The sequence below is a fragment of the Mirounga leonina genome, unplaced genomic scaffold (assembly GCF_011800145.1).
Source record: "Mirounga leonina isolate KUSES-001 unplaced genomic scaffold, KU_Mleo_1.0 Mir_125, whole genome shotgun sequence".
NCBI classification, from domain to species: Eukaryota; Metazoa; Chordata; class Mammalia; order Carnivora; family Phocidae; genus Mirounga; species Mirounga leonina.
The window spans coordinates 45360237-45380331 of NW_023270305.1; the positions used below are offsets into that span (position 1 = coordinate 45360237).

Here is a 20095-nt window from a genome sequence, read left to right on the forward strand (position 1 = left end):
TTCCTTCCTTCCTTCCTTCCTTCCTTCCTTCCTTCCTTCCTTCCTTCCTTCCTTCCTTCCTCTCCTCCTCCCCCTCTCTCCCTCTTTCTCTTTCTTTTTCCTTTTGCTATCATAAGCAGAATCAGGATGAACATTCTTGTAGCCAAGTCCTTGTAAATATTCCCAATCATTTCCTTTTGAGGAAGTCGAAATGGAAATTCTGGGTCAAAAATATATAAAAGCAGTTGCTTCATTTTAAGAATTGCCTTTTAAAAGATTTAATGGTGTCCCAATGATGAATGAAAACACCTGTTCCCCTGTATTTTTTGCCAATACCGGGCATTGTATTGTTAATCTTTGCCAGGTTGATAGATTATTCAATTTGCATGTCTTTGGTTACAGTTAGCATTTTCCATATGTTTGCTGACCACTATTGTTCTTGTAAATTTCCTTTTCATAGCTTTCATCCACTGATGTGCTCACTTTTTTTTTCTTTTACTGATTTTAAGAGCAGTCTGTATGTTAAGGTTATTGACTCTTTTTTATATGTCTTTTAAATAATTTTGCTAGTTTTCTGTTCCCTTTAGATTTTGAGGGGACGGTAACAGAAAAATAAAAAATATGCACCCACACTATTAAATTTTCCCTTTATTCTTTCTCGCTCCAGTGTTATGCTTAAAAAGCCTCTCCCTACTAGACAATGACGTAAATATTTATTTTTGTTTCCTTCTAGAACTTTTATAGTTTCATGTTCACATTTAAATTTTTCATCTGGAATTTGTTTCAATGTAAAGTGTGAGATAGAAATCTCACTGAATTGTTTTTCCAAGTGGTTAGCCAGTTGTCTCAACACCATTTTGGGGGAATAATCCATTCTTTTCCTGTTGAATAGAAGGTCACTTTATTTTATACCAAATTCACGTAAGTGTTTGGCTCTGTTTATGGCCTTTGTTTTTCCTGTTCCAAAGCTCAGTGTGCCTTTTGTAGCACCGGTTATACATCGTTTCAGTTACCAATTACCGCAGCTCTTTTATGCATCTTAAAAATCAGCTACAGCAACTTTCCACATTTTTCTTGGCCATTCTTGAATGTTTATTCTTCCTTATAAAGTTTAGAATTATTTTGTTAACTTAAAAAGTCCCATTGGAATTTTCATTGGGATTGATTTAAAAGTAAATATTAATTTGAAGACAACTGATGTCTTTACAATACTCAGTTGCCACTCTATTTAATAATGGTGAGAGTCGTAATTATTAATTAATACCAATAGCCAACAGCGACTGACTGCTTACTGTGTGCCAGGTCCTGTTCTAAGCCCCACTCCCCACATTTAAGCCTCGAAGCAATTCATGAGAGAGGAGCTGTTATTGCTATCCTCATTTTACGGAGAGGGAAACTGAGGCATGAAGCTGTTAAGTAACTTGCCATGGTTCTTTTCCTGGGTGGTTTGGTTCCAGTGCCTGTGCATGAATCTATACTGCTTCTCCGTTTATTTATACTTTCATATCCCTCACCAAGTTTTGTTATATTAATTCTTACTAGATCTCTTGTGTCATAGCTCTATTTCTCCTGGGATACATTCTAATTGATCATTACTGAACTCTGACAAAACTATTGATTATTATAAGGTAGATATTTATTTCAAAATCATCCAGTTTAATAACCTTCTTATTAGTCTAGTAGTTTATTGATTCTCTTTAGTTTTCCAGAAGGATACAATCAACATTTTGAAGTAATGATGTTTGACCGCCTTTCCTGTACTTAGATCTCTCATTAGTTTTCTTGTGTTATTGTGATACCCATGGCCTTGACCAGTACACTAGTCACAGTGGCTGTTGACATTTAAGTTAAGTTTAAATTTCGTTTACGTGAAATGAAATTAAAAATTCAGTTCCTCAATTGCACTAGCCACATTTCAAGTCCCCAGTAGCCACCTGTGGCTTGCGACTACCATTAGCTACCATTTTAGACCATTTCCATCATCACAGAAAGTTCTACTGGATGGCTGCTAGAACTTTCAGATCAATATTAAATAATAATCATAAAACAGGTTGTCCTGTTTTTTCTCCCCCTAACTATAAAGTGAATACCTCTACGTAGTGATTTACTATTCAATGATGTCAAGTTTTGAATTCACATATCTAGATATGTTTTTTTATTGTGCTGAAAAAGTTTTATCCTATTCCTAGTTTTCTAAAACTACATATTTTAAAATTTGGAATGGATAATGAATTTTGATACCTTCTTGGCATAAAATGTTTTGCTATATATATAAGAGACAAATTCCCACTCATTCTTCAAAATTGTCTTACCTATGCTGGTTCTTTTTAGATACATTGCTGGATTTTGTTTGACAGCATTTTATTAGATGTCTTCAATGAGCTTGATCTCAAATATTCTCTACTTCTAGTGTCTTTGTCTAGTTTTTTTTAAAAAATGAAGATTATGTAATTATAAAATGAATTAAGATTTTTTTTCTCTATTTGCTTTGTATGTTTCAGATATGGATCATCTGTCCTTTAAAGTCTTACAAAACTTGGGTGAAAATAATCTGGCTCTGGTGCTTTGGCTGGATTTTCTTGTCTTTCTTTTCTAGTTCATGCATGTCATCTTCCCCTCTGTCTAATCACACTGCTAAATCCATCCATTAAATTGCAATTCAGTGAATAAACTTTTTCAACTCTAGAATTTACACTAGATTCTTTTGCAGATCTGCTTTTGTTGAATGGTCTTCCCCTTGGTCTTATTGATCTCTCTACACACTTTAAATGTGTTTATTTACATGATCTTTCAAATTGTTCTCCAGTCCCGTTTTCTTGCTTGTTCTTCTCTTTCTTTCATCCATCTTCATCTGATTGGGCATGTGGTGCTGTGAGCTCTTCTTCAGTGGGGGCTGTTGGCCACAGGAGTGCTGTATGTTGGCTTAGATGTGCATTGCCACTGCCAGGGCCAAGGGATCAGAATGGTTGTGGACACATTCTGGGGTCTGTTTCCTGACTTGGTGCTTCTGTATCATCTGGGTGGTATAACATCTTATCTTTACTCCCTTGCTTATTTGAGTCACTGAGCAGCTTTTCCAATCCCAGTTAATGTGTGGTATAGCCCTTTGGAGCTGAATTCTGCAGGGGGCTCTGTTCTTGCCTGCTGCCTTGCACAGGCTGATGTCCTATGTCTGCATCAGTGTTGGGATCTCGGCCGGCAGACCCCCAGGACTAGAGCCTCCTCAGCTTTGCTTCCTGCTCAGATTTTGCATTCCCTTATTTTCTATACCTGAGGGTTTCCTTCTTTTGAGCAGGGTCACACATTACATTTTTTAAAGGTTTTATTTATTTATTTATTTACTTATTTAGAGTGGGAATGGGGTGGGGGTGGAGGGAGAGGGAGAGAGAGAGAGACTCTTAAGCTGACTCTGTGCTGAGCATGGAGTCTGATGTGGGGCTTGATCCCATGACCCTGAGATCATGACCTGAACTGAAATCAAGAGTCAGACGCTCAACTGACTGAGCCCCCCGGGCACCCTTGGAAATTTTAAAATCATATTTCATCCAGAATTTTTGGATCTAGTATATTGAATGCAAGTCCAGAAATTGTTTTAGATTTCTAAATGGTTGATTCATTGATTTTATTTTTAAGCAAAGGAATGTGGGAGAGAAGTAGGTGTTATATTTAAATATTGGCATTTTGTTTGTGTCAGTACAATAAATGTTTAGGGCTGTTCATAGCCATTTAAAAACATATCTATATACCTGCTCTATATCTTTAATTTTTTTATTATTCATTCGAAGACTTAGAAAGTCATGTCAGCATCTTCCACTATAAATCTAATTCTTCAATCTGTTTTTTTATGTGCAGTTTTGGCTTTATAGAATCTGCTATTGTATTATTTGTCAAAGACTATGGGGCCTGCACCATGTTTGAACTGACTGGAGCCACAACAGTCCTAGCTTCATCACTGGGCCATCAATTAATCTTTTTCTGATTGATAATGGCATTATATTCTCTTCCTGTTATAAAATCTAATGCAGCATTTAGGAAAAAATCTTGAAAGAGGAAATACATACTATAAAAATGAAAATAGATAATGTTTTAAAACTTGGGATCTAGAGATAGGAAAGGGGATTGGGAAAAGTAAAGGAATCTAAATTTATTTTATTTCACAGAGGTGACTCAGTAGAGACTGTTACATGCATAAGGTTGAGAGAAAAATGTAGATTCGACTATGCTGTATTTTAAAATTTATTCATCTCTTCTGTCCTCATAGTTTCTTGTTCATATCATTTACTGAATGGAAATGAGCAGGTGAATTAATGAACAAAGGACAAGTGTTTTTTTTCCCAATTACAGTATTTCCCCCTTGGGATTTTATTTATTTATTTATTTATTTATTTATTTATTTATTTATTTATGATTTTATTTATTTATTTGACAGAGAGACACAACAAGAGAGGGAACAGGGCTCCTGGGTGGCTCAGTTGGTTAAGCGACTGCCTTCAGCTCAGGTCATGATCCTGGAGTCCCAGGATCGAGTCCCGCATCGGGCTCCCTGCTCGGCAGGGAGTCTGCTTCTCCCTCTGACCCTCCTCCCTCTCATGCTCTCTGTCTCTCATTCTCTCTGTCTCCAATAAATAAATAAAATCTTTAAAAAAAAAAAAGAGGGAACACAAGCAGGGGGAGTGGGAGAGGGAGAAGCAGGCTCCCTGCTGAGCGGGGAGCATGATGTGGGGCTTGATCCCTGGACCCTGGGATCATGACGTGAGCAGAAGGCAGACGCTTAACGACTGAGCCACGAAGGTGTCCCACCCCCCCCCCACTTGGGATATTTTTAATAACCGTATGTTTGCGTGTAGGAGAATTGCTTGCAGGATGTCATATGCCTGAGTCACTGCCTTCCTCTGCCCCAAACTGTCAGCGCTGTGCAGCAAGCACAATGAGGCTTGTGGCTTCAGCCAGATCCCTACCCCTATGACCTTTATTTGTTTTTGAATATGAATGAAGTGGAGAGCTTGTGCAGGTGTTTGCAAGTATATATTAGGAAAGGAAGAGAATAGGAAGAAAGAGGATGAGTTGGGTGTCCCAAGAAAGAAAATTTCATAGAGAAGCTGGAAAATAGGGCTTCAGAATGTCACTCTACAAATCCAGAGCACATCCGCAGTTCATGTTATACGAACACAGCATCTCTGTGTAACCTTTCAGGCAATGGCCACGCTGCCCCCATTTCCATTCATCTTTAGAGACGGGTTGGGTCCGAAGGCTCGCTTGTCTAGGAAGCCTACATGGGAAGGCTTGACATCTTTGAGGTTAACCCTCAGGACTTTCTGATCTTAGATTTGAGATTTTGGCTAAGAAGAGAGGGCAGGTGTATTTGAGTGACATCACAATCAAAGGGAAGAGAACGGAGGAACTCGGAAGAGTGCACAAGTCCAACCTTCACACTATGACTAGTCGGGGATTTTTCGAAATGATTTCAAATTGCATGTACTTTTTGGATGTGTGAGAGCATTTCCAAGTATCAAGAAAATGAACTGAATGTTTCAAATGTTTGGAAATATTCCAATCATATGAGTATGATGATATCCGGAATTCCAGATGTTTGTAAGGAAGCCAATACCTATCTCAGTTTAAATATTCAAGAGGGTTTTAAGAGGTTAAGGAGGAAAAAAGACATGCCCCTCAATTCTTCCTTTATAAAAGCAAGACAGCACCCATGCCATAAGGCTATGAGGAGGCCGACCCTAGAGTCACAGCCGAGTCAATACACGTGCGTCTCCCCGGGCTCCTTGATCCTCCTCCCTCCCACAGCTACCGTGGCACAGAGATGTGAGACATTTAGAAGGACACAACGTTACACAAAATGTAGTGTATTCTTACCATTTGTCACTGCAGATAGTGAATAATAACCAGGGCTCCTGGCCATCTATTCTCCCCATAACCAGACTTCCCCACCTCTCCTGGACAGCCGCACGAATCACATATGTCTTTAAATTAAGAACTTGCCTGCTACAAATGTCTTTTAAAAGTGCCAGTGCCATGGGCGCCTGGGTGGCTCAGTTGGTTAAGCGACTGCCTTCGGCTCAGGTCATGATCCTGGAGTCCCGGGATTGAGTCCCACATCGGGCTCCCTGCTCGGCAGGGAGTCTGCTTCTCCCTCTGACCCTCCTCCCTCTCATGCTCTCTGTCTCTCATTCTCTCTGTCTCCAATAAATAAATAAAATCTTTAAAAAAAAAAAAAGTGCCAGTGCCATGATAATTCATTTTTCGCATGAAGCGCACTTTGTTTTCCTTCCATATTGCTGTATTTCATGTCAGGTATTCACTGTGATAAGAATTTCTTGGCCACTCGAGGCAAGAATCATCCAGATCGGAAAAACTTCCAGAATCTACACATGCAAGCCTAACAGTTTGCCTTTTGGTTTATTCAGAATTCATAAATTTAGACCATCTATTTTTCACTCTTACGATTGACAGTACCTAGTCCTTTGTTAAGGAACACCCAGCTTCCCGAGCTCTAAGCACCCAGCACCAGCACTGCCACCAGAGAGAGTGACTTAGCGTGGACATCGGTGGACTGAGACTCAGGTGCCCTCCTGCCTTTCCTGACAGGAACAAGGACAGCTTTGGGGCGAGATAGGTCCCCTCGGGAGGCCCGTCCACCAAGGAAGGCCCTTCTCCGTGAGGTCCCCTGTGGGGGACCAGGCATATGGCAGGTGGAGTTGGGGCCCCCCTCCCCAAAGCAGGCTGAGCAGACCCACAACTCTGCAAGAACTTACTGAGGGTGACTGACTCGTTGATCTTGAAGCTGCAGAGGACCCTGTCCACGTTTCGGGCGTGTCGGAAGCCGTTTCCTCTTACAACTACTTGAAATGATTCTGAAAGGAATAAGGACAAGTCACGTCATCTGACTGCAGTCCGTTAACCTTACGTTTCCCATCTGCCCTGATGTAGGGCATTTGTTAACTGTTTCGCCAGGCTTAAAATAGTTGGACGCTGGCTCAAGTTGGAACCCAAAACCACGTGGGTGCCTTTTACCACTTACTTACCACCTCCTTATCACACTAGGTGTCCACGAGGAAGGCGTACGATGTCTTACTTTGAATTCCTACCTTCTTGCCTCTTTGCCCTTGTTATTCCTCCTACCTGGAATGCCCTGTTCCCCGCTTCTCTGTCCATTCAAATCTCACCCGTCTCTCAAGTCCTGGCAGTTTTAAAAGCTGTGATTCCTGCAGCCAGGGGGCCACGGAGGAGGGGGCTCGCCACCTCTCCTCCAATCAACTCAGCATCTCTTGTGTCCGGATTCCCCTGAAAGGATTTCTGTAGAGCCTGAGGAACCTAAAAAATTTTTTTTTTTTTGAAAATCACAGTCTTATGGCATCCACAGTCTGTCCTGAATGGTGTGGTAAGGGATTTTGCACTGTCTGGTGGTGGTGTCTTTTCTTCCACCACTAGAGAAACGTTGCATTAGGTCAGGAATTACTTGACACGGCTTCAGGTCCTCCTGTCTCTGGTGGGCATACAGCAGTAGGACCTAGGATTATGTGGGAATGGTTGTACTTAGCAACAAATCAAAATCTTGTTTATCCAGTGGCCACTGTCTGGCATTATCTGCTTGAACGGACGATGGCCCCTCAGTGTAGCACTGGCTTCTCTCTAAACAGAAGAGAGAAGATCACTTGCAGGTCTCTGGCCCTGCATGTTAATTTCACATTACCATAATGCATGGTGAACTCGTACTTAAGAAAATCCCTGTGGTGGGCGCCTGGGTGGCTCAGTCTTTAAGCGTCTGCCTTCAGCTCAGGTCATGATCCCAGGGTCCTGGGATCGAGCCCCGCATCGGGCTCCCTGCTCAGCGGGAAGCCTGCTTCTCCCTCTCCCTCTGCTCCTCCCCCTGCTTGTGCTCTTTCTCTCTCTGACAATTAAAATAAAAGTAGTTAAGGTTTGTCCCTGGTAAATTTAATTGATGAATTATTGCTTTTACCACACAAATCAAATTGATAACATTAAAAATAAAAATGACGGGGCGCCTGGGTGGCTCAGTCGTTAAGCGTCTGCCTTCGGCTCGGGTCATGATCCCCGAGTCCTGGGATCGAGTCCCGCATCGGGCTCCCTGCTCAGCAGGGAGCCTGCTTCTCCCTCTGCCTGCCGCTCCCCCTGCTTGTGCTCTTTCTCTGACAATTAAAATAAATAAAATCTTAAAAAAAAAAAAAAGAAAGAAAATCCCTGTGGAATAAAAATAGTGATCCTTTACAATAGTCTTACAAAAAGAAAAAACAACAGTGAAATTATTAGCTGAATGTTTAGAAATATTTGCTTAAGTTTGATAGTAACTAATAGTCCATGCTCTATTTTCTTCCTTCCTTTCTTTTTCTTTTTTTGGTCATTCTTTTGTGTATAAAAATTGGGGCTTTGGATAATGCTGGGTGGCATCTAAAAAAGAAATAGACTAAAAGTCAGAGGGAAAAGGCAATATTTGTGAAAGTGGATCCTGAACTGTAAATTGCTATACAATTGGACATTTTTGTTGGAGGATGAATGGAATTAGAAAACTAGACTCTTCCAAAGTTTAATAAAAGTCATGAGTGCAAGTCACCTTCATTCCCAGGAAACTAATTTAGAGATCATGTATGCCGAGATAATATTACCGGTTACTAGCGGCTGCCTCATTGGGTGCCAAGTCCTGTGCTAAGCCTTGTCTATGTCCAACATCATTTCAGCCTCACCACAGCCCAGGGAGGTGCAAATGAGAAAACTGAGCCGAGTGAGGTTCGGTCATTTGTCCCAGATCTCACAGCTTGTAGCTGTCAGAGGAGAGCAGGGAATCCAGGTGTGTCGGGCATCAAATGCCATGCCCTTAGGACTGGGCCATTATGTTGAAATGGATCCCCATCGTCTTTGACATGTGACCAATTTAGAGACTGATGCTGTGATTTTTAAAAGGTTTATTTTATTTTAGTTTTAGACAAGTTTGCAGAAAAGTGGGGCTGGCCCGGATGGGGAAGCAAGAAGCAAGAAATTGAAACCCAAGCAAGAGAATGTGGAGGTACCGTATGTGCTACAAAGAATACAAGTTAGAACAGAATGCTTTTTGGAAGCATAAAGGACCTTAATAATAAGGAAATTGAGATTTTGACATTTTAAATGACTTGCCCAAGGTCATGTAATTTGTAAGCAAAACAGGGAGTATCCAAGTGTTCACTGCCTTAGTTTTGAACTATGGTAGTTAAGGTCGTGGGCAAATGGTTTTTCAGGATCACAAGTCCTATGAATATTAAGGATTAACACATGCATGTTGATGCATATGCACGATTGCTAAGTTTAGAAGGATGGACTTAATAATTTTCTTTAGAAGTCTGCCAGGCATGTGGCTGATGACGCAGTTGCTTCAACAAGCATTCTATTAAGTGTCAAGCATAGTGGAAGAATCTCATTGTATCTTATTTACTCATTTACGCCTATAGAAAGTTACGTCTGCTTTTTATTTTGAACGTCAGACATCCAGCAATCTGCCATTGGACACTTTTGCTGATGCAACATGTTTTCGGCCTCACTGCTGTGCTCCTTCTCTTGTTTCCTCAAACATTAGCGGAAGGAGACAAGACTCTGGAAATGGCAGGCCCTGTGCCAAGCTCTCTTCTCTAACACCACATTCTAGCATTACCAGTTCAGCTGCTGAAGCCTCTGTTAAAAAAAAAAAAAGCCTGCCCACATGTCTGCTTGGCCTGACCTCAGGGTGTTTAGAGAGAAAGGCAGCCGGAATCCATGACGTGGCCGCGGCGGAAAGGGAACAATTTAACCCCCTGGGCCTGGGGAGAAGATGGGGGCAACGATGCTCGTGGAAGCACAGCAGAGCAGAGGCGCGCCCCCACCCTGCTTGGTACGGTTTTGTGCTCCTGTGCACATTTGGGTTCCAGAAGAGTCCAAATGTCTGACCCTGCGGCCCGACTGGAATGTCAGGTCGTCACACATACAAGTTATGTAACAAAACTGTGTCTCCTGAATCTGCCAGCAAGTGAGAACCAGGACACACCAGAACCAGGACAGATGATTTAAGTTTATGTATCCAGAAAGCCCTAAACCCACTTTTCACAATATGTAAAGCTAAGTGTTTTTAGGCAATTTGCCTGTTGGGTGACTGCTCCTACAAGAAGTGCCAAGGGGTTGTAGGGCTTTGGGGAGGAATTTCTACTTGAAAATGATCTTTGATCCAATGTTTTAAGATATACATTCTTTGAGGTATATGTTTATTATGATTCTTTCATCACTTTATTCTCAATTATAATTTAAACTTCCTGATGGTAGAGGCCATCATTTCTGTTTCTTTAAAATTTTTGACTGTGCCTAACCCAGGGCTGAGTCAGCCTCAGTATTGACTGAATAATAACATATCTTGGTATAGAAACGGAATAAAGAAGAAGGAGAAGGTGGTCCTTTATTCATGTGTGGTCAGGTCTAATCCTGCTTATTTTTTGAGGTTTCATAAGGTCAATGAATGGAAAGATGCTCAACAGCATTAATCATTAGGGAAATGTAGATCAAAACCACAACGAGATATCACTCCATTCTCACTCGAATGGCTGTAATAAGAGGAATGGACAAAAACAAGTGTTGGTGAATAAATTAGAACCCTCATAGCTTGCTGTTGGAAATGTAAAATGGTGCAGCTGCTTGGTAAAACAGTTTGGCAGCTCCTCAAGAAAGTAAATATACAGTAACCTTATGACCTACAAATTTCACTCCTTCATATATATTCAAGAGAATTGAAAATGTATGTCTACACAAAAACTTGTAGTGTATGTTCATGATAGCATTATTCATAATGGCAAAAAGGTAGAAACAACCCAAATGTCTATCAACTGATGAAGATGGTATTCACCAATGGAATATTATTCACCCATGAAAGAAATCAAGTTCTGACACATGCTATCACATGGATGAATCTTGAAAACATTATTCCAAATGAGAGAAGCCAGACACGAAAGGCCACATAATGTACGATTCCATTCCATTTCATTTCCATATGAAAAGTTTAGCAAATCAATAGAGAGAGAAAATCAACTGGCAGATGCCAGGGCTGGAGGAAAGGGGAAATGGGGAGTGACTGCTTAATGGGAATAAGGTTTCTTTTTGGGGTGATGAAAATATTCTGGAATTAGATAGTGGTTATGGTTGTACAACTTTGTGTATATAATAAAAACCACTGAACTGTACTTTTTGAGAGGGTGAATTTTATGGTATATGAGTTATAGCTCAATTAAAAAAAAGAAAAAAAAAGTCTGTGAATAGTTGGATAAACTTATTCTATTCTGTTCCCTCCTTTTGTTTTTCTTTTTGTTTTATTTTTTTTTTTGAAATGTGGAAAACATAGTTTTGAGATGACCTCAATAAAGATCACCTATTATTCACTGTATCTGACAATGAGACATCTGTATATTCTCCATTTGCTCTAGTCACCTTAGACTTTTGTGCAAAATTATTGCTACTAATGTTTCACCTTGTGAGTTAGTTCAAATTTGCTTTCCTATTAGATGCTTAATGTGACATGAAACATGTAAATATAATAGAGACTGATGTGTGTTAAGTGTCTCCTGATACTTAAATTATTCTAGAACTTTTTAATTTTAGAGCTGTTTGGTTATAACAGCATCGGCTGACATGTAATAACTTGCATATAAAGTATATAATTTGACAAGTTTTGACATATGTATGCAGTCATGGGACAATACCACAATCAAGATAGTGAACACATCCGTCACTCTCAAAAGTTTCCAAGTGCCCCTTAGTAATCTCTCACTCCTGCTCCTCCCCAGGACTGAACAATCACTGATCCCATGCAACCACTGATCTGCTCTCTGTTGTTTTAAGATTATTTTGCATGACCTAGAATTTTATGTAAATGGCATCATACAGTAAGCACACTTTTTGTTTGGATTCTCTTACCCAGTGTAATTATTTAATTTAATTAATTAGTTAATTTTAAGATTTTATTTATTTATTTGACAGAGAGAGAGCGAGAGAGAGAGAACGCACAAGCAGGGGGAGCTGCAGGCACAGGGAGAGGGAAAAGCAAGGAGCCCAACACGGGGCTTGAACCCAGGACCCTGAGATCATGACCTGAGCCGAAGGCAGACGCTTAAGCGACTGAGCCACCCAGGCGCCCCCCAAGTGTAATTATTTTAAAACTCACCCATAACTATTGAGATTTATACATACTCTATTCCTTTTTATTGCTGAGTATCATTCATTGTATGGATAAACCACAATTTGTTTATCTCTCACCTGTTGATGAACATTTGAGTTATTCACAGTTTCTGGCTATTGAAAATGAAGCCGTTATAAATATCTGTGTGCCCGTCTCTGTCTGGACATAGACTTCCTTTTCTCTTGGATAAACACCTGGGAGTAGGATGGCCAGGTCAGATGACAGGAGTATGTTTCATTTTTAAAGAAGCTGTCAGGACTGTTTTCCAAAGTGATTGTGTCATTTTACATTTCCACTAACAGTGTATGAGAGTTGTTCCTCCAAACCGAAGCATCTTTAAATGAAAAGGAAGGACCAAGCAGAGAGTTAAACAAGCCATTCTAAAGAGGTGCCTAAGGGCCAGGCCTGAGCTCTTTGAGAAACAACGAAATGTGAAAGAAATGAAACCACTGTTCGATGTTGCCTAAACGTGTCTGTTTTAAGCATTTAAGGCCAAATGGTAAACAGGAGGCCTAAAACCGCCTTCTTTCTGTGGGAACCCGCCCAGTTTTACCACCAACAGTGGGAAATAACACAGTAGGAATGGTAAATTGCTTCTGAAATGACAATGTGAGGAGCTAAATATAATCTCCTTTTGTGTCTGGACTGCAACAACTTCATGTGTACAACAGTTGGCAGGTTGCTCACTTGATTCCAATTAGTTCCTTCCAGGAGAACTTGCTTACAGAGAACACTGTGAGTGATTCCAGTTTCAGGCAAACCAAGTGGGACCAGAAGGAACTAAGACTTCGGCAAAGGGCGCGTTTCCTGGAGAGGAGCTAAACGAGGCAAGGCCAATCTAACAAGGGGCCAACTCTCCTAATTACAGAGGCTAATCGGCAAAAATATTTAATTAGGAAACTTTTAAAAGAGAAGCAGCACGATTTAAAAAGGAGGTAATGTCAAAGGTGCCCTAAAGGCTCTTCCTACCTCTCTCCCTACATGTTTTAGAACAGGAACTGTAAGTACAGTAAATACAGACATAAGCACCATGCTAATAGTAACCATATGCTTGGCCTGGGTATTGGAGTGTAATAGGGAATGGTGGGGAGTATGGTGAACTGGAAAGAGTCCATGCTTCTTTTAAAAAGAGAAGTTATTCAGTCTCCAGTAATCATCACCTTGCAATAAATGCAGGCCCAGTGTTGCTAGATTTGATTTTTCAAGACAAGGGGGAAATCTGAATTTTTAGGTAAAATCAGATTTTTAAATGGTAACAATAAATTTAAGTTTGTTTGTTTGTTTGTTTTAAATGTAGTGTGGATCAAAAAGAAACTGTGTGCAGACCAGAGAGGGCTTGTAGGCTGCCCATTTATAACTTCTGACAGTGGAGGAGTTCTGGGAAGGCTCTCTCTCCAAATAGTTAAACTCATGACATTGAATGAAATTCTTTTTCATTAGAGCAGATTAGATACTCTCCTTACTCCCTTTCCCCATTAAGACTTCCTGTTAAAATGCAAAATAGTTCCAGGTATACTGGATTCTTTGCCATTTAAAAAAAAAACCAGCCATTAATGCCTTAGCTAAAATTGAATTAAGACTTTGGAAACTTAAAGTTATAAAGAACATCCAGAGGGGGATTGCATATGGTTACAGATGGCCACTGCTCACATAACTCTAAGGGTGGAGAGTTCAGACCATCCACTCCACTGCTGGAAAATTTTAGTTGTAAATGTTCCATGTGTTAAGCCAAATTTGCCTCCCTGGTTTCCTCCCCAGCTTCTCCATGGTGGTCTCCAGAAGCTACACATAATAAGCATAATAACTCCTTTCCACATGGGAATTCTGTAAATATCTGAAGATGCTCTTGGAAGTGTCTCCATTCTGTGCGTAAATCTCCGTGGTTACTTCAGTCCTTCCTCATTCCACCAGCATCTCATTACCACTCCTGCGGCTCTTTGAGCGGCTCTCCGCTACTGTGTCTCATGTGTGGTTTGTACTTTATCTGCACACAGCACTATCCTCCAGAGCAGACCGTGAGTTTCACGGGTGGTTGGGAGCAAGCTCTCTGCATTTGTGTTCTCATGTCTTTTCATATTGCTTGGTACATTGTAGACACTAAGAATTGATGGAAAGAAAGAAGGAAGGAGGCTAGGAAGAAAAGAAAAAGGGAAGGAAAGAAAAGAGCAAGCAAGGAAAAGGAAGGAAGGAAGGAGGAAGGAAGGAAGGAAGGAAGGGAGGGAGGGAGGAGGAAAGGGAGGGAGGCAGGGAGGAAGGGAAAGAAAGAGTCAGTGAATGAATTTTTAGCATTGTTTCCAGATTCACCATCTCCTCTTCTATGGGCATGCCTTTGTCGGTGCCATTTTTAAGATGTGGGACTGGGAGCCATGGTCTGAACATGGAATAATAGGACAGGAAATTAGCTCTCTTAACCTGGACACTGGATGGCTGTTGATATACTCGAAGATTACATCAACATTTTTTCCCCGCAGAGGTATTCTTGTTGGCTATCAAGATAGCTATCTTTCTCCTTGTTTTTTCTTTTTCCCTGAAAGAACGGCTACTAAGTCGGGGCTCCCTAAACTGCCATTTGAACCCAAGTTCCACACTTGGCATTTGTCCCACTAAATTTCACCCCGTTATTTGCAGCCTGACCTATAAAAATCTGTGTTGGATCTCAAGTTTGCTTTCCACCTGGTGCATTATCTCGCTGCCTCTCTCAGAGCTCAGTTTGCTGTCAGAACTACGGCTGTTGGCGAGTTGTCGGTGAGAGCCAACTGAGATCATTGTCTTGGGGGAATGCAATTGTCAGCATCGAGTGTCCAGAGCAAGACAGGCCTGGGTGGAGCTCCGCAGCAGGGGCTGCTCTGGGGGCCCGGGAAGGAATGCAATTCACCGAGATGGGTGGGGGCTGAGCAGAAAGATTTCTGATGAAAGTGAATTTCATTTTTTTCAACAGATTTTTCTAGGGTTCGGTCCCACCATGATATTTTAGAAATGCGGACACTCCGTTACTTCCTGTTTCTTTTTGCGTCCAACACATATTGAGTTAATCATTTTGCAGGTACTCTAGAATTTATCAGTGTTCTCCCTGATTTTGTTTCAGTAGAGAAACACACAGGCATGTTTTTCTTATCTGGTTATGTTATCACCATCAGGATTCTCACATTGACCTTCAATCCTCACTACAATGATGTTGATGATAATGTCACCTTGTTCTGTAAAACAGTTTGCGCTTTTCAAAGCACTCTCATGTAAATCCCTGGGTCTTCGCAGTAGCCTAATGAAAATCACAGAGTGGGTATGCTCAGGTCTACCTGACAGGTATTCACTGCCATGGGCAATGAAATGGGTGCCAGTGTTTCGGGAAAGCCACTTACTCCAGAGAATAATCAGCAATAGACCTTCGGGGAAATCCATAGTAGAACTTCTGGTGTCAGGGTATCTTTTGGAAGTTTCCTTTTCCCTTTTGTAAGTTATTCTGCAAATAGCATGTTTTAATCCTGAGGATTCTCATTCAAGAGAGGTGGGAGCTTGTCTTTTTCAAAAGCTAGGGCTAGCTTCCATTATTGTGCCTTGTATTAATTTTTTCTTCATAAAAAATAAAGGAAATAGAATTGCTTAGTTTACTCTGATGCAGGAAATTATTGCTGGTCTATAAAACATGCAGTATTGCAGATAAGCCAGAGATTTAAAAAATATCTAAAGAAAGCTTCCTTGGATCGGATCGACCAGAGATTTGACTATTTTATTGGTTCTACCGAAGAAATAGCTCTTGCAATGATTTATCAGTTGAATTGCTTTCATCTGTTTAAATCTATTAATGCATTTTCATCTTTTTTTCTTGTATTTCCTTAGTTTAAAAAAAATCTTTTACTTACTTCTTAATTACTTATTTTTCTTTTCCATTTTGTAAGAAACATTACAATCTATGAATTTGCTCTTGTGGACCCTGGTATTTCTGTGCCATATGCATCAAGTTTTTATATGTGGTCTTTTTATTGTCTCAAATCTCAATGGTATATAAAGGAGATGTTGGTTTTTACTACTCTTTGATTCAAGAATTATTTTGGAAGATATTTTTCTGTTGTCCAGCTAGTGGAGATTTTGTTTTTATTTTGGCCTTGTTCTATCTTTGGCCATCAGTTTCTGATTTTGCTTCATTTTAATTAGATAGTTCAAAGGTACAATATTAATTTCTTAAGTGAAAGGAGTTAATAAGGGTCAAAAAGGCAAAAATCAGTGCATTGTTTGTTGAAGAAATAATGAATCGAGACATGCAGCCAACATTCATTGACCGACCATGTATTAAGTGCCAGGTACTCTGTTAGGCAGATAGATTAAGATTTTTTTTCTGCAAGAACCCTACAAAAGGGGAATTGATTATGTTATGAATTAACAGGAATTGTATTCATTGTCTTTAGACTTTCTGATTCACTACGAGGTTGCAACACATCCAGTTTGCACGTTGCTAAACTGCAAGTCTGGGTTTTCTTTATTAATGGGGTAATTGCATAATTAAGGAATTTCCCTATTATCTAATTATTTGAAAATGAAGGACCTATACAAATAGGAGAGGTGGATCTACCCTGAGCTAATGAACCCCTAATTGAGGCTCCTCACTGCACAGACCTCTTATAAGGCCCCGGCACTGGGTACATGTGATCATATGCTTTTGTCAAATTTGAGAAGGTAAGATTTTTCACTTCTTTTTCTTAAGAGGTTCTCCTGGATCAGCTCCACTTCTTTTCAGAGCAGGATGTTGGTGTTGATGTGTGGGAATCCAGGATTTCTGCAATACTCTCGCAATTAGTTCCCATGAAAGAAGAGGATTTGGACAGATTTTTCAAACAACTGACATGTTGTTTTTTTCTTTTCTTTTCTCCCTAGCAGCAAATTTTTTTTAGCCATTTCTACTCCTCTTTCCACCCTCCCCCTTCCTTCCCTGTCTCCCCACCTCCCCACCAATGAAATAAATGTGATTTGAATTCAAAATACCATCATTTGTATGAGACCATTTAGCACTTAATTTACCTCCTGCACATATGGTGGATGGTTCAGCTGCTAAAATTTCGATGCAGGACTTCTTCAAAATCTAGAAAGAGAGGAAATCAAAAAGTCAAAGCACAGCTTATTTTATTAGAAGCAGGGTTTTGCTTTTAGTTACCAAGACAGGTAGGTTCAAGGACATTATGTTGTAGTGGGTGGATGGCTGGTAACATCTTTACTAATATTATTAACACCATACATTTAATGAGCCAACATTGTGCTAGATGCCTCTGGGTGTCCCCAAAGTCATAAGAATTATTCATTCATTTGTTCTTTCAGCAGATACTTCTTGAGTCTATGATATGCCAATCTTGCTTATGGAGAAGTTTAACATCTGGTCAGGGAAATGGGACTTACACTCGAAAAGATAAATAATGATGGTTTGTCATTGAGGTAGCTGCCAGGGTGAAGGGGTAGATGGTAGGATCTGCGGAGTTCATAGGGAAAATCACTGAGGGCTGGTGCATTGGGAAGGGCTTCATGGAAGCCGTGGGCGCTGAGGGTAGGACTCCGTCAAGTGGAGAGGAGGGAGTTAGGGGAAGGTTGGGATCCAGGCAAGGAATGGCATGAGCAAAGGCAAGAAAGTAGAAATACATAAACCTCTTTAGCTGGAACAAAAGGAGCTTGAAAAGTAGAAATAAGGGTGATAATAGATAAAGCTGGAGAGGTAGGATGGAGAATCATTTTCAGATTACTCAGAGTTCCCCTTTTTGTTAGAAAAGTCTGGAAAGATGTTTTGGGACAGGACATTGAAGGCTGCTTGTTGTGCCTCACTCTTTGGGCCCCGATAGTCTTACTTAAATGGAAATGCACTCTTCTCTCCAGAAGAGCGTCTCGTAGGGTTGAGAGGAGAGTTTCAAGGAACCAACCCCATGACTGCACAGGGAGTTAATCAAGGCTGCTTTGGGCCGAAGCAGGATATCTGCCTGGTGGGGCGTAAGCTTCTCTCCACCATTTATGAAGCCCGTGTCTTGCTGAATACCGATTCTCAAATTTCATCCAAGCATTTTAAACAAGTATAGGACACTGAGTTAATTTACCAAGCAAATGAAATTTCTTTATTTGGGCCTTACTTAATTTGGAAATTGAGGTGGTTCAGAGGGCTGAAGGAAACCATTTCTCTATTTATAAAAGGAGCATTTGTTGAAGGAATTAATAGTGAAATTATAACATTTAAAGTGTAGAAAAGAAAAAAAAGCATTTTTTTAGCATAGAGAAACACCCATTTATTTGCATTAATGTACTTATATATGCTTCTTTGTCCCAGCTGAAGTGATACAGACACCACAAGATACAATTAAATGAAGGATACAATAAATTGCAAAAGGGGAGGATATGGGTTAAAGGAAAAATAAGGGGAAGATGAAGTAAGGAGTGAGAATATCATAGAAAAAATATACTGTGAAGAGCTTATTTCCTTGCTAGGAGTGGCTCATGGATTTAGTTCTAAACTTTCTAGTAGCAAATGAGAAGAAGGTCAGGCAATATTTATGAGATTCTCAATCAGTGGAATAAAAACAAATCAGTTTCTCAGAAGAGATAATATTTACCCATTCCAGAGAGAAAGCTGGGCATCCTCATAGAGAAGCATTGTGAAAGGAAATGAAGAACATGCTTCAGAAAATCTTTATCTGATGTACAGAAGACAACACACTAAAATGTAGTCATTGAAACAGGCTCTCTCACAACCATGTGTTTTAGGTAAGTCTACAGATGCAAAAGTCATAAGAAGCACTATTTCTTTTTTTTGACAATTCTAAAATTCAGGTTTCCAGCTAACTTTTCCTGACATTCCTTCCCACTCTTGTACAATTTAAAGGCATTTTCATACTTTGATGCCTCTATTTGTTTTCGGCTTCTACAAGATGCCACGGGAGGGAGCAATTTGTTCCTTTTTGTCAGCGCTTGCCTAATTTCTTTGGCCTCTGGTTTACCCAGCCACCCAGCCACCACCCCGCACCTCAAACACAGGTATAGACTCAGATCCCCACTGGTGCCAGGGCCTGTTCCGACAGCAGAACACACATGCACTGAACTCCCCAAATCCGTGCCCATCTCGGGTAGAGTGTATGGTCCTCACACACCTGGCCCTGGGGAGCTGGTATCACCCCTGAGTTCCTGAGTTCCCTTCATTGTCATTCTGACTTGGGATCAGGGACCCCAAGGATCTATGTAGGGCATCCGTGTTTCCCTGCTGGCTTCTCCAACCTCCCCATTCCAATGGTTTATCCAGCCCTTTAGGTCTCTTATGTAGGTAGCAATGTCCTAGGGCAAGGACTTGCCAGAATCCTAGTGTGCAGGGACTCATATCCCAAAAGACAACTGTTCTACTTGAACCGCGAGGACTGTCCACACCCTCTCCCAACCAAGTTTGTTGCCTGAAGGGCCACCTCAGCCAGTGGCCGCCTTGACTGAGGGAGGTAGCCACCCTTCCGCATGTCCTTAGGCACAAATCTCCAAACAGGACACATCAGAAGAAACAGAATTAACCCATATGGAGAAACTTAGTAAACAGTGGCATTAGAACAACACAAAGCTATTTTTTTTATGTTTTAAATAAAATTCCTCAGGCACTTGTCATCTCTTTTTTTTTTTTTTTTTTAAAGATTTTATTTATTTGACAGAGAGAGACACAGTGAGAGAGGGAACACAGGCAGGGGGAGTGGGAGAGGGAGAAGCAGGCTTCCCGCAGAGCAGGGAGCCCGATGCGGGGCTCGATCCCAGGACCCTGGGATCACGACCCGAGCCGAAGGCAGACGCTTAACGACTGAGCCACCCAGGCGCCCCAACTTGGCATCTCTTAATAAATCATTTTATCATCCACAACTAAAGATTTCAAAATAATCCCAGAATAAAAATTGAGCTATTGGATCTATCTTGTCCCCATTCCCAAAC

General features: G+C 40.7%; 1 protein-coding gene and 1 long non-coding RNA gene across 4 annotated transcripts in view; one reads left to right on the forward strand and one right to left on the reverse strand.

The window, feature by feature from the left end:
* The window catches only part of ANTXR1 (ANTXR cell adhesion molecule 1), a 248285-nt gene that overhangs the window by 155581 nt on the left and 72609 nt on the right, over nt 1-20095 (reverse strand). For all 3 annotated transcript variants that reach the window (XM_035001390.1, XM_035001391.1, XM_035001389.1), the window contains exons 9-10: nt 17186-17246; nt 6747-6845 (exon numbers count right to left, since the gene is read on the reverse strand). In XM_035001390.1, the coding sequence (XP_034857281.1) occupies nt 6747-6845; nt 17186-17246 (160 nt within the window). The remainder of the gene's footprint in view (nt 1-6746; nt 6846-17185; nt 17247-20095) is intronic.
* The window catches only part of LOC118008025, a 213313-nt gene that overhangs the window by 149762 nt on the left and 43456 nt on the right, over nt 1-20095 (forward strand). The window lies entirely within an intron of this gene.